The sequence below is a fragment of the Anabrus simplex genome, chromosome 4, assembly GCF_040414725.1.
Source record: "Anabrus simplex isolate iqAnaSimp1 chromosome 4, ASM4041472v1, whole genome shotgun sequence".
Classification (NCBI taxonomy): domain Eukaryota; kingdom Metazoa; phylum Arthropoda; class Insecta; order Orthoptera; family Tettigoniidae; genus Anabrus; species Anabrus simplex.
Window position 1 is genome coordinate 75842542 of NC_090268.1, and position 15452 is coordinate 75857993.

A 15452-nucleotide genomic window follows, 5' to 3' on the forward strand; every position below is an offset into this window, starting at 1 on the left:
CGATTGCGAGGAGAGACATACTTCTATATTTGTTGACATTTTGTTTCTAAAGAATTCAATCATGGAAAAGGTCTGCATAAAACATGTTCAAGACATTTTGTTTGTCTCCTTTCTTGTTTAGTGGAGGGATCAGTGCTATTTTCCATTCTTTGGGGATTCTCTCCATTTCCCAGATTTTCCTGATGATTCGATGAACATCATCTAATTATTCTAGTTCTGTCCATTTAAACATTTCTGCCATTATCGAGGTCTTCTCCACTTGCCTTGTTCTTAGGCTTTTTAAGGGCTTCTTTGATTTATTCTTTTGCGGTTCATCATCTTTGGGAGTCTCTGGCCTGTCTGGAATTTCTAGTTCAGAGGAGGACAGTTCAGGAAGTATCTGGCTAATATTTCGCAGTTTTCTTGACCGTTCAGTCCAATTTTACCCTGTTCATTTCTAAAGATTCAAGTTAGCGCATGGTGTCATTTGAGTTTATTTTTTAAAATCTTCTAGAAATCTCTGGTGGTGTTCTTGATGAAGTTGGTCTGGAGTTTTTCCATATGAGCCTTTTCAAATGATTGTTTCGTCCTTTGGAATAACTTGGAAATTTCTTTCCTCTGTTGCCTGAATACTTTTTCTGTTATTCCTGAGCATTTCCATCTTCACCGTATTTCTCTTTTCCTCTTAGCTTGGCTAAGTATTTTCTTTGCAGCATCACTGATTCCTGTGCGTAGTTCTTGGCAGTTCTCCTTTTTACTGGTGCAGATTTCTTCCATGAAGTTTTTGATGATGTCTTTAGGGTAAAACTTCAGTCTTACTTACGCAAGTTTGTATTATAGTAATCATGGCTGACGGTGGGCGAATGGACACTGCCATTGGTTGAAGGCTAGTCCAATGAAATGTCGATCCCATAATTCAATACACACAGAAGTTATGACCAACTTACGCGATGAAAAGACCTAAGAGTGAGGCAATGTCAAAGAATAACCATATGAAACAAATGAGAGTAACAATATCTGGCTATGTTGAAGTATGGTAGTGACATTTCATAGGGCAAATCTTCATGCGATGGCAGAGTCCATTCGTGCCAACGCCAGCCACGATTATATAAGAACATGATGAAATAGTTGAGATGTTTCGATGCAGTAATTACGATTCTAAACACTAGAAACCATAGATTGCGCTAGTTATGCTTAAATATGAATATGAAATAGAGGCTTAAATCTGCGCGACTTATGATTGAATATTAATAAGAAACAGAGGCCTCATTTTTAGTAGTACGTAGTGTTGCCGACCATCGAAGTAAAAAAATACACAAGGAAATATAACGTGAATATTAAACAATGTGTAATAGACAAGAAGAATGTTTGTAAATGGAACTAACCTTAATGTAGTGGAGGGTACAGTACACTGGCAGCCTTGAAGAATTCATGCACCCTCATATCCAAGGGAAAAGTTGTTTTGAACAGGAATTCGGTGAGGTATCCAATGAAATGATGCCTTCTCCTGCCGAACCCTGGTACCGAGTAGCTGTTTTGTAACATTTATAACGCATCCATCGCTCGATGCCATGTCAGTAGAATTAGATATGTTTTCCATATCAACAATGGACAGATGCACTGCTGCCTAGATGTGGAGGCACTATGTTCGAAGAAAGACGTAGTAGGCTTTGCTGCTATCAATCGTATCACTTCCTGACCAGTAACCGACATAGAATGCCGTGGTGTATTAATGTGAAGAGAAACGGGATTGTGGTCCAGGGCTAAGTACCGTAACATGTGAAAAGAAACGTAATTGTGGTCCAGGGCTAAGTATCCTAATATCTGAAAATGAAGGTAATTGTGGTCCAGGGCTAATTACCGTAACATGTGAAAAGAAAGGTAATTGTGGTCCAGGGCTAACTGCTCTAACATGTGAAAACAAATGTAATTGTGGTCCAGGGCTCAGTACCATAACCAATCCAGACCAATGGTCTTATCCATGCCCTCCAGACCCCCTTTGCTAACAGATGAACTAGTTCCTAAGTACAGTGGTTGGCAGCATCGGCAAGTCGTGAGAGTTGTCTGCGAGAAATAAACATAGGACAGTCATACCGCGCGTAGATATTGCCGATGCAAGCGGTAACCATGGTACTAATGTTGCGTGAGATGGACTGAAGTTTTAATGTCTTTAGTGATATTGATTTGGTTTGTTTTGTATCTGGTCATTTTTAGTGGGTCTCTCTTTTGGCCTAACAGGGGAAAGCTGATTTTAACTTTGGAGAGCGAGAGTGGTCTGAAAAAAAAAATATCACAGTTTATAATCACCTTGACGTTCATCGCCTCTCTTGAGTTTTTCCTTGTTATCGGTATATGATCCAACTGGAATTCGCCTAGTTTGGAATTTGGGGATAACCCTATCTTCACTTTTCTTCGGAGTTTCTTGAAGTGTGTTGACATTAGTTTCAACTGAAACGCTTTACAGAGTTCAATGAGCCTTTCCCCATTCCTATTCATCCTCCTATGGGCTGAATATTCTCCTGCGACATCTCTGTACTTTCTTTCCTTCCCATTCTCTTTGTTGGAAGTCTTCCAGTAAGTTTTTTTTACATTGTTCTCCAGTCAGACTTGATTTGGCATATGTGGCAATTCTTAACTGTTGATGATGGATGGCATTGACTAGGGTTTAGCCCAATATTCATCCTCTTTTCTCAATGTATTGTTCATCTTTGGTGTGCGTCTGTTGAATGATGACGACATCAATGTCGAGGTTGTTTGGCTGTTTTAAAAGAAATTCACACTTGGCAGGACTTATTTATTTGGAAAATGAGGACTGGAGGTCCAATGTCTATAGTTGCTTGGTTCTGAAAAGAACCATTATTTCCAGGAGTGTGACTCGTTTTGTAATTAATTCCTAATGTTGCAGGGCAATCAATAGGTAAGTTTTGCAGTCGTAAATACTGTTCATCCCCAACTTCAATTAACCCTTTCCCGCCCATATTAAAATGCATGTTTTCCTCAGAATTAAAGCAATTCTTTTCAGCCATCATTATGATAATGCAGACATTTATAAAAATGTATATTGTGCAAAAACGTTTTCTGGGCAATTAAATCGAAAATGTTTTCATCAAATATGAGGGAGAAATACTCTAATGCTGTACTACCCATAGGAAGAGAATGGCAAGGTCCTAACTCTTCAGTAAAGTCCGCCAGTTCGACGTAAGACAATGTATTTGTCCACTGAAAGTTAGGCCTACAACCTATGTCATCACGCATGTGTACGTCGTCATTTCCAGAAATATCGTCACTTTCATTTTCACTTTCCACTTCACTGAGTTCCTACTAACAGTTTCACATTCAGAATTATCGTTCACCAAACGTTGAATGTCGTTATCGCGCATTGACATGTTTGTTTACAATATGTCACTGCCTTCCGTATTTCGTGTTCTAATACGCCTGCTAAGGTTTTAAAAGAAGAAAACTAATATCTTTGGTCTCTAGGAAGTGCACATGCTAGTAACAGTAAGTTATATTTGTCTTTCGGCCGATAGATGGCTCATACATGTGACTAAAAGTACAAGTACGCTTTACTACGCTATGGGCGGGAGGCCCTAAGCTTTCGCGCTACGCATTACTACGCCATGGGCGGGAGAGGGTTAAAGGGCCAAATATCTTCAAAGGGATTAGGCAAACTATTAAAAATTCACACAAGTTTTCTAAGAACTTAAATGAGTTGAATAATGTGTTTTACAGAGCCACCATGAATTGCAATAACAGCAGTATCTCGTGAATGAGGATTCAGTTTTGTTAATGGGATAAAAAGGAAGCAGAGATTTTCCCCACACAATACAACACTAGGTGATGTCGTGCAGCTGGCAGTAAAAATACCTCTCCTAGGGACTTCCACGCTGGTGTAGCCATAGACAAGTGAAATTTCTTGTCGAGACTGCTCCGTGTCAATGACCACAAGATCAAACTCTACAAATTCAGCTATACATACTAAACACAAGGGTTAAACTTGCAAAGTAATTTTTCATTAATTTTTTTGTAATTACATTAGGGGCTGGAAAAGGTAATTGAGAGAATAAAACACAACTTATAAATCTCATTTTTGTCCTGTATTGGCAACAACTCAACTAAGGTTAGGTTGAATGGAGAATCCCACCTTCCAATACTTATTTGTTTTTTATTGCTAGTCTATGTATTTATGTAACATAACCCAGCTTAAAATCAAATTATAATATTAAAAAGTACACGTTTCATTCCTAATATGGAATATCTTCAGCTAAAAAGGATACAAAATTGGCCATAAACAAATAAAAACACTTATGATTATGATGATGATAATGATGATAGGATAAAATGTTCCTTCATGTTGGGTTAAAACCTCAACATCACACCAGGCAAATGCTGGGTCTGTACCTTAATTAAGGCTACGGCCGCTTCCTTCCCACTCCTAGCCCTTTCCTGTGCCATTGTCGCCATAAGACCTATCTGTGTCGGTGTGACGTAAAGCAAAAAAAGAAAACCTCAACAAATCAACGTTTGAGTTTGAGATAAAATCTGACGTAAGGGATCTTCTCTTTTTTAAAGATGGAGAAGTATGTACTCTAGTATCTTGAAGATAGACCTAAAATGTAAAATTTTAAAATAAGATGATTGGGGGAAACTCCTAAAGAATAACCGAAGTTGAGGTTGATTTTTTAAAGTTTCAAGATGTTGAAGGGAGTCTCACGGCTGACGGTACGGCATAAGGGAAGAAGTAAACATAGCGGGACCAGCTGGGAGACTCCCTTCAACATCTTAAAACTTAAAAAAATTAACCTCAACTTCGGTTATTCTTTAGGAGTTTCCCCCGATCATCGCATTTTAAAATTTTACATTTTAAGTCTATCTTCAAGATACTAAAAGTACATACTTCTCCAGCTTTTGAAAACAGAAGATCCCTTACATCAGATTTTATCTCAAACTCGAACATTGACTTGTTGAGGTTTTAACCCAACATGAAGGAACATTTTATCTTATATCATCATAAGTGTGTTTATTTGCTTATGCCAATTTTTGTATCTTATTTAGCTGAAGATGTTCCATATTAGAAATGAAATATGTACTTTTTAATGTGATTAGATTTTAAGCTGGATTTTGTTACATAAATACGTAGACTAGCAATAAAAAACGAACAAGTATTGGAAGGTGGGATTTTCCATTCAACCTAACCTTAGTTGAGAATAAAACACTCCAGTGGTTTAATGGAAGTACATTCACTAGTAAAAGAAAGTGAAACACTACATATTTCAGACAAAGGGAAGTCCTCCTGTGTGAGCTAATTACCACATAGGCCAGCATCTGAGCCATACAGTGAAGATCTCTGAATACACTCTTGCCAAGCTTATGTGCAAGATCATCATAATGAAAATAGAACAAAAGAAGGGATCTTAGAAGAAGAAGACAGTAGCATAACCAGTGCAGTCGATGCTGCATAGCCGCTAGGTGAGAAAATCTGTATGGAGAATCAAGCCATTCCATCTTCCTTTCCTGAACTTCTTGAAGGCCTTCAATCATATACCATGTGACCTGATTTTGCTGTACTTCGACCATATGGTTCTAGGGTACCTTGTGGGATGCAGTTGCTTTGTGCAGTGCTGGAAGCTGCAGGTGCATCTAATAACTTTCCCCATTACTGTTGTCCACCAGTTTTGTTCACCCTTGTGGTGAACACTCTCACAAGAGACCTGCAGCAGCCAATACACTGGACCCTTCTCTCCACTGATATGCTAGCCACAAAAAGCAAGCTTTATTTCCTGTGACAAACCTGAGAATGAGTTTGTTCCTAAGATATTCCTTGATAATTTTGAACATTTCCATTGTCTTTTTTGTGTAGGGGAACTAATAGATTCTTTCCACTCTACGAAAGAGTATGAACTTCAACTCAACAAAGTACAAACCATTTATATGGTGTTACAGACCCTCAAGAATTTAAATAATCACGGTAATCCAAGTCGATAGTGAGTACCTATCACTGGTGGCAAAATTTATATATCCTGTGTTGGCAAGTGCTGATTGTGACCTGCTTATTGAAGAAATGAATTTCACGCGCTATTGCTGACCAGTCAGGGACATCAAAGATCTTGTGCCAGTTGCACCATCTGCTTCTGCCGTGGCAACTTCTTGCCAGTTTCCACAATGAATTTTAGCTTGGGGATCTCGTACTGCTAGGATCAAAGTGGTCTTGTCTACTCTGGTGGTTGATTCCTTATAGATTTGTTGTATCATGGTCATCTTGCAACCTTAACAGGTTGCTAGCCACTGAAATCTTGCTTGCTGTGTCTGGATTTCTTTAACTTTTTTATTTCCTTCCCGTTTTGTAGTGACTTGTCTTGTCATATGGCCCAAGGTTTATTTGAAATTTTTTTCATGATCCTGTAAGTTGAATGTTTCACAAGCTTGCCTGGATCAATGGAGTTTCAATAAAAAGTTAACGCATATACCAGTTATATATCCATGCCTTTTCATTCACTCGTTTGTTCGTTCATTCATTCTGTTGATTGTAAATATTATCACTAGTGGACCTACTGCTGCAAAAGCCATTTCAATAACATCCAATGTTATGTTCTACATATAGTTTTAGATGATGCTATGAAAGGAAACATTTTGTTCCTAAGATATTCCTTGATAATTTTGAACATTTCCATTGTCTTTTTTGTGTAGGGGAACTAATAGATTCTTTCCACTCTACGAGCATAGTTTCATTTTCTATTTCTAGAATAATTCGAAGTATTCATTCGTTTAAGAGGTCAGTTGGGGGATGTGATTAGGTCACTGGCTTAGTTGCTGGCTTCCCACCCAGAAGGCTGAGGTTTGAATCCCAGTAGGAGATTTTTCATCTCAAAAATCACATGGTGTCAGGAAGGGCATCCAGCCTTAAATCTCCAGCCAAGACTTAAATGAATGAGCTTTACTTACTATTTGCTTTACGTTGCACCATCATAGATAGGTCTTATGGTGACAGGATAGGAAAGGGCTAGGAATGGGAAAGAAGTGGCCATTTCCTTAATTAAGGTACAGCCCTAGCATTTGCCTGGTACCGGCCTGGGATTTGAACCCACTATCTCCCGAATGCAAGCTCACAGCTGCGTGCCCCTAATTGCACAGCCAACTCGCTTGGTTAAATGAGCCTGGGTGCCTCCAGCGACCCCAGAAATACCTGGGATAAGCTGAAGAAAATTTTATTCATTGAAGAGGTCAGATCGCTTTGATAGAAAATCTGTATCACTACCACACTGCAAAAGAAGCAGAATATCAACTAATTTTCGTGGAGATCTTTAGATGGGTAGCTGCTGTCCCCAGCTTAGATTGTGTTCCCAATAAATATATATACACACACACATAACAAGTGAGTGTTTTACTGATTCAGGTGAAGGTATACAGAAGCTCAGTGCAATGGTTTGAGTATGTGCTACAAGCAGAAGTCTACAATTCTGAAGATGACTGTAGTGTGGATTGGGACTCTTTGAAAAGACACTGATTGGATGATCTAAGCAAGGATAGCTGATACATTATGAAATATAAAGACAGTAAGTTTACACTCTGGCATGGCCTTTATCAAATTTAATGCGGTCTTTAGGAATGCATTGTAGATCTTGTCAATAGGCTAGGGAAATTGTGATGAATATAATATTATTATTATTATTATTATTATTATTATTATTATTATTATTATTATTATTATTATTATTATTATTATTATTATCATCACATGGTTTGTATTAGGTTTGTGATCATGCAATGTACTGTATGTGTACATTTCTTTCCTATTTTCTTTTTTTTATTTTATTGTATATTCATTGCTATTGTGTTACCTTGTTCTAGCTGAATGAATCAGAAGAGAGTGAGTCAGACAGTGATGAAGATAATGCAGACAAAAAGGAAGGGAAGAAGGGTGTATATGTACCTCCAAAACTTGCAGCTGTTCACTATGGTATTTAAAAAATATATATTTTTAGATTGAGTTATCTCAAAATATACTCTCTGCTTCTGAATTTGCCATAAACTAAGAAATATTTTATTAATTAAAAATAATAGATTTAACACAAGCAAACTGATCGGTCCACTTTCTTCTCTATTTTCAATGTTCTTTAATATTTTGCTGTTATGCTTGTTCACTCTGTTAGAAACATTTCTAATGTCGGTGTAACTGGAAGATATTGTTAAGGAAGTAATACAGATTTTGAAACTGATCAGTAATTGCTGATATAGCAGGTTATAGAAAAATGCAAAGCACAACAACAACCAGTCTACTTAGAGTTTCATGATCTGGAAAAGGCCTTTGACTCTGTCCCAAGGCCTTGGTTGCCCCGGGCGCTTTGTTGGCCTGGTTCGAGCACTCAATAATGGTATGTCTGGTCAGGTTCTCCATCAGAGAAACATCTCTGATGCTTTCCTATTACACATGGACTGAAGCAAGGGTATGTACTTGCCCCATTGCTCTTTGCTTTGTTATTCATCATATGCCAACACCTTTGGCATTGATTTAAGATAGCCTGTCGTCTTCATGGAAGTCTCTTCCACTTGACGAGACTTCGTTCTCATTGTTTAATCCCTGTGACCATAATAACTGAACTGTAGTATGCTGATGGTACTGCAGTGGAACCTTGATTATCCATTCCCGGAAACTATGTTTTCCTGGATTATTTGTTCAAATCCTGTGGTCCCGTGAGCTGAATCATGTTGTATAAATCCTGCATTATCCGTTCCTCGAAGGAACGATTTCTCGGATCAGCTGTTCAGAAAGTTCACTCCCATCGATGCTAAATCTTCGATCAAGTGTTTTTCAGGAAGCAGTATCTCACAAAATGACTGCTAAGACATACCTATGGATCTTGGCATTAATGTTCCGTCATTGTGATATTTAGAGCAGTACTATACTGGAAAAGCGATCGGCGGTGATCTTGTATAAGAGACTATCTTAGCATCGCATTCGGCTGGGAATCCTCGGAAATAATAAAGCAGAGAGTGGCCACAACAACTGGAAGGAGACAGAGCATATTTCGACAGCTCTACTTGAACACGGAACGAGTTTTGTCAAATGTTCGTACTTGTAAAATATCTATATTGTGTCCATGGTTAGATGTTTTATTTTGTTACTTTTTTAATTCTATCGCCGAACAGTTTTTCGGCACTTCCCTCAGGGCACTATAGTCACTGGGCTTTCAGACAGCAATCAAAATTGCTCCATCTTAACATGAATCTAGTATTTTAATATGATTGGATACAATTTTATTCTTGAGACCAGAACTGATTGCATATAAGTTATATTTAGCCCAAATTGTCAACTTTTAACTGTTTTATGATATCAGTAAAAAGTTCTGCCTTTACAATACTCACAAAGTTTAATATTAAAACAAAGTTACAGATACATGTTCCATCCCTCTTGGAGACATCTTCAGCCTTGTAAAGGAGGAAAGTTAGGTAGTAAAAACAAAAGCATACAAGGGGGAAATCAAATATAAGCAGGATTTTATTTTTTATTTAAATTCATTTATTGAAAAACACAAGGCAATTACAATTTCTTTTTCCACATAGTTTCCTGCTTTGGAAATGCATTTGTCCCAGCGTATGGGCAGCTTATGCCCAAAAGTTCCTCAATTTCTTCTCCCGAAATAGGCCTACGTGGCGACATGCCTTGTGATAAATGTACTATTTACAACTTTACGACCTAAATAAATTGCTATGTAACTATAACTACAGTAGAAATAATAGTAAACTTAATGTATTATGATAAATAACTCAAATGAGTCAATTAGAATGTAAAATTATTTTTTAAAATCACAACACGCTGACTTAAACAAATGAGGAGGCTGCCATATTGGATCATAGACATCAAGCTCTCACAGATCGTACACTCACAATTGATGAGTAAACTAGCAGAAATGAAGCTGTCAGTGCCATCTAATGACATTAGAAGGAATTACAAACATTCTACCTTCTTTCTACTTGATTTGTGGTACAATCTAGCTCCTTACTGCATAACTACACCACTTATAAGAGGGTGCCGATTGAATTGGCATCCTGGCATTTTTCGTACAGAATGTAAGGGCCAATGCATCAGCATCTTGGCACTGTAAGAGTTAAGTGGTCTGAACAAATGGAAATCGCAGGGCAATAAGTCCGGCCTGTAAGGAGGATGATCAAGTGTGGTCCAGTGCATTTCCTGTAGCTTGGAGACAGAGCTGCAGTATGGGGCCGCACATATTTGTGGAGTAGGATGACTTGTCGAATTGGTTGGTCTCATCTTTTGCGGCGATATTCAACCCTCGCCTTATTCAACAGCTCACAGTAGTATGCAGCATTGGTTGTGCGTTGCTCATGCAAAAAAAATCAATCAGCAAAATGCCTCACCGATCGAAAAAAAACGGTTGCAAGAACCTTGCCAGCTGACAGTAGAGTCTTGGCTTTCACTGGTGCTGTCTCCCGTTTCCTCCACCACTCTTTACTGGCTTGTTTGGATTCAGGAGTGTAGTGGTGGACCCATGTTTCCTGAATATTGTTGGGCAAGAGAGCAAGGTCATCGGCAAATCCTACGCAATTTAAATATTAAAACATGTAAGTTCTTTAGGCTTTTTCAATCGTGAAATTACCAGCGTTTCGCCCACTGCTACACTGGGGCTATCGATGAAATTAAATTATGGTTTCCTTCTAGGAACTTTATTTTTAATTAAAACGTATATTGTTTTTGGGTCTTCCAATTCAGATGTTCTTTGGGTTAATCTCATTATATATTCCAAGGCACAGTTGAACAGCAGTGGTGACAAGCAATCTCCTTGTCTTAAACCTGTTTTAATGATGAATGGCTCAGAGAATTCCCCCTCTGAACTTCACTTTTGATTTAGTGTTGGTTAAGATGAGTTCTATCAATTTGATTAATTTTGGATGGAGCCCAAAATTTCTTAAGATTTTCAACATTGAAGGTCTATGGATACAGTCGTAAGCTTTTTTTAAAGTCCACGAAGGTTATTGCAGGAAGTGTGTTTTGCTTTTTTTAATATGCTATGGCTAATTTTAAAGTGATGATTTGTTCTGCACAGCTTCTTCAAGGTCTGAAGCCTCCTTTGTATTCACCTAATTCTTCCTCTAGTTGCTCTTTGATCCTCCTGTATAGGATTCTGGAGAAAATCTTGTATGGGCAGTCTAAGAGAGAGATACCTCTGTAATTATCTGGATTGCTTTTATCTCCTTTTTTGTGGAGTGGGTGGATTATGGCTGTGGTCCAATGTTTGGGGAACTTTTCTGTTATCCAGATTTTTGTTAGGGCCAGGTGTAAGGATGTTCAAACTGTATCACTAGCATATTTCCACATCTTTGCGAAAACTTGGTCTTCTCCGCATGGCTTATAATTTTTCATCTGTCTGAGTGCTGTTTCTACCTCTTGGATTGTTGGGAGGTTTATGAGTTCAGGCGGGTTCTTGATCAGAGTCCTGCAGCCAGGCCCACCGCGCAGCACTTCAAAGCCACGGGCTCCGGCAGCCCAGTCCATGCAGTGCCATTCTCTTCTGGCGCGGCAGCGTACTGGCCCACAGCACTGGTCTCATACAGCCCACCGCAGTCCACCGCACGGGCTCAGTAGAATAACCTTGAGTACTTCTCCACTCGTTCTTTTCATAAAAATATTATTCACAGATAATTCACACCACTCATTTGTGGTTATTGTCATTTGGTGAAAAATTCTGGCATGAGATTTTTTCTGAAAAGTCAAACGGGGTACATCAGGTAAGTTGGACACATGGGTTTTAAGTACCGATGCTAGAAAATATTATTCCCATTACGAGCTGACAGTATGACCTAAAGTGAAAGTATTGGCCATTAGGCCTTCTCTTACACGAAACCAATTATTGTACATTAGAATCATAATTAACACTGCCGTAAAGAATATTAAATAAAGCACAGTTAAGCACAATCATCATATTTTATAACTGAAATAAAATTCCACACCAGTGAGACATAAATACGTACAGTAATAAAATAACAGCTGGTAATAATATTGTAATAGTATGATCAATGAAAGACCTGAAAGACACAGTTCCCACGTATCCTGCTGTACCCCTTAATGCTTTTTTAAATGACATTGTTGGTGTTCCTCCGATGTCAGCTGGTAAACTGTTCCATTCTCATGCAGCAAATGCAGAAAATGAGTTGTTATAGGCTGATTCTAGGAAAGATGATGACACTTGGTCATACTTTATTTTGTCGCATAATTAACACACTATTTTTGACAAAAAATACAGGCAAAAACCTTGGATGCGTAAATTATTCAAAGAATTCAGGTATATAAAAAATTATTTACAATTCATTTACATTTAAAAGATACATCAAATATAATATACACAATTGGTTCAATTCATTTGTGGTTATCGTCATTTGGCGTAAAATTGTGGCGTGAGATTTTTCTGAAAAGTCAAATAGGGTACATTAGGTAAGTTGGACGCATGGGTTTGAAGTACCGACACTGGAAATATTCTTCCCATTATGAGCTGACAGTATGACCTAAAGTGAAATAAACATGAAGTGATAAAAGTACAATTCATGTAAGTACATAATAATGACATACTGGCAAAAAAAGAAGAAGATAATAAGAAAAATGTCCAACACGAGAAGGGCCCAGCATCAAAGGAGGGACCCTGTTAGATTTCCCCAAACTGTTCGTATCCAACCTTGTACGAGTGACTTGTCTATCCACCCGTTATCTTGGATACGAACATGGATCCCTCGCGAAAAGTTTACTTTAGGCATTATTTTTCGTTTTAGAACAACGTAAGGTGGAAGCTTTCTGCCATCACGTGTTACAGCAAGCATTGCAGTACATCGGTTCTCTTTTTTCTTCTTCTTCTTCTTCTTCCAGTAGTGCATATGATAACACTCGGATGTCCCTTTCTTATCGATTGTTTGACTTTGTGGCACATGGAAACGATTGGCGTCTGACCTGCGGTTCCTATTCGGGAGAGCAAATATCGCTTCACTTTACGCTTCTCAATCACAAAGCATTGAAAATCAATTACTGTTTGATTGAAATCATTCAGCATTTTTTGGCATAATGTTGTTCTTCATCAAAGACCATTTCTCTTCATAAAATAATCATCCAGCCTCGGCTAACCTTCAAATCCGAGACACTGATTCCATATGCAATATCCAGCGTTGCGTAACAAATCATATATTTAAGCAGATCGTCCCCTACTTGGGGAAACTTGCCGGTGTTTGGTCCGCTAAATGCTTTGCAAGTCTTGGTTGCTTGAAGTACACATCTCCGTTACCGCGGTAGCGCACATCGCATTCAGACACTGAATACTTGCGGCCCGCTGCCCTATTCCCATATGTTTCGGTGTTAACTGATCACCGCGAGTTTATATGATGCAATATTACTCGAATACTTGCTCACTGTGGACTAACAGACAATTTTGAGATCACAGAAAACGCATATCCCGTGACAGAAACTCTCGTAAAACATGTTTTTACCAGACTGGAATAGTGTGTCACTAGTCGCTTCAGTGCTGATTCTCTCACTGAACTAGTGCAGTGGTATTTTCTACTGGCTAAATAACAGCACGTTGCCCAGTATTTAGAATGCCTTCCCGTTCCACCAGAACCTAAGACCTCCACATTCCCCACACTCAGCACTCAATACTTCAACGATCTTTCCTAGTTTGCCTCCCAACTCTCTTTAATAATATTAATAGGAGAAAAGAGCTTTGTATAGGATCAAGTAAAAGTATATTCGGGAGGGGCGTAAACAGTCTCCTAAGGATAAGTTGATTGTGAAGAGGTTATACCGCCATTTTGACCCATGGCGGCTTGGCTATGAACATGGTTTTCGATTCGGACAGTCATTATTAGTAGGCCGCATACCTGATCTTGTTATCCTTTGTTATGTTTGTTATATTTTGTGATGAAAGTTTACATTTGTTAATTAGTCTGTTGACAGTGCAAGTGAAATTTGCTCAGTGTAGCTGTATCTTGTGCTTTTGAATAAATAAATAAATAAACAATAGTCAAAGTGTGGCATTACAAGAGCTTTGATCAATTTCTTTTTAAGTTTTATTGGAAATATTTATTTATATAAAGAATGTAGAGCCGAGAAAACCTTTTGGCAAATATGTAATACATGTGATGACCAAGTAATACGTTCGTCCATGATAACTCTGCGATTCTTCACTTGTGATACAAAAGGAATCAGAATATCCTGAAGGACTACTCTGGGAAACGGACGTTTACTTATACTTGTCATTTGATTTTGATGGTCAAGAAGGATTATTTGTGACTTTGTAGGGTTCATTTTCAAGTTGTGCGTAGCAAACCAGTCACTAACAGCCTGTAAGTCAATGTTTAGTAAGTTGATATTTTCCTGAAGGTCTCGTGCTATAGTGTCTTTGTAGAATTGAAGGTCTTCACTGGACACACAGTATTTGCAGTGTCTTCAGTTCGCTGATATGTTATTCACAGAGAGTTTGGAAAGAAGAGATTCAAGTACAGAGTCTTAAGGGACTCCTATGTTCACATAGCACCACACGGAAGGAACTTCATTGTTACCTTTCACACATTGTTGACGTCCATGAAGATGGGAATGCATCTGTAACAGTTGAAAAGAAATGTTAACCACACAGGATTATTGTTCTTGATAACAATTTCAACCAGTCTCTCGTGCCTCCCTTCATGCATACGTGCAATCTCTCTTGGTCTTTAACTTTATTGCAGTATTACCATTCCAAATATTAGTGTGTCTTAAGTATTTACCACATTAACCTTGACAGCTGATTGTCAACACATTATTTTTAATGGAACTTGTAACTAGATTTTCATTCTATTTCTTTTCAGTTAACTTAATATGTAATTAATCTTATGTTCTTCTTTTGGTAGATGGGGATGAAAGCAAAGCTGAACGGCAGCAGCGCCTCATAGAAAGAGCACGGAAACGGGCTTTGAACAGCTCAGTGATGCAGGAATTGCGTGAAGAGTATTTGGACAGTCCAACAGAAGTTACACATGTGAATGCTCATCAGGCAGTTTTATCAAATCATCAGCGACGTAGAGAAGAGTAAGATGGTTACATTCATTGTATTGATTCTAAATGTGACAGACATAGCCAAATTACTCTCCACAACTTTAATTTAAAATGGACGTAGACAAGATGTCTCATTTAAATGGACTTCAAATCTTGCATCTGTTAGATATCTAGTAAAGCAGACATGTTTATTGAAGCAGGACAGTAACAACCTAATATGATAAATTGAAGAGGGCAGTAATTTATAATTATTTGAAGTCAAGCTTATTTCAATTGCAGTTATTCGTACTTTTCAGTTAATTATGGTACATTCACTGTCTATTTAAATTTCATGCTAAAATATGCTATTTCTCTACACCAGTCATCATCTAGTCAAATATGATTAATTTAAATGGAAAGAGGAATTTGAAGTCTACTGTCATGGTTCCCTTAACCCTTTGACCGC

General features: G+C 38.1%; 1 protein-coding gene across 1 annotated transcript in view; it reads left to right on the forward strand.

Annotated features, from left to right (window-relative positions):
• The window catches only part of LOC136871644 (neuroguidin), a 120533-nt gene that overhangs the window by 26332 nt on the left and 78749 nt on the right, over positions 1-15452 (forward strand). The window contains exons 5-6 of the mRNA XM_067145123.2: positions 7828-7936; positions 14863-15040. Of these exons, the coding sequence (XP_067001224.1) occupies positions 7828-7936; positions 14863-15040 (287 nt within the window). The remainder of the gene's footprint in view (positions 1-7827; positions 7937-14862; positions 15041-15452) is intronic.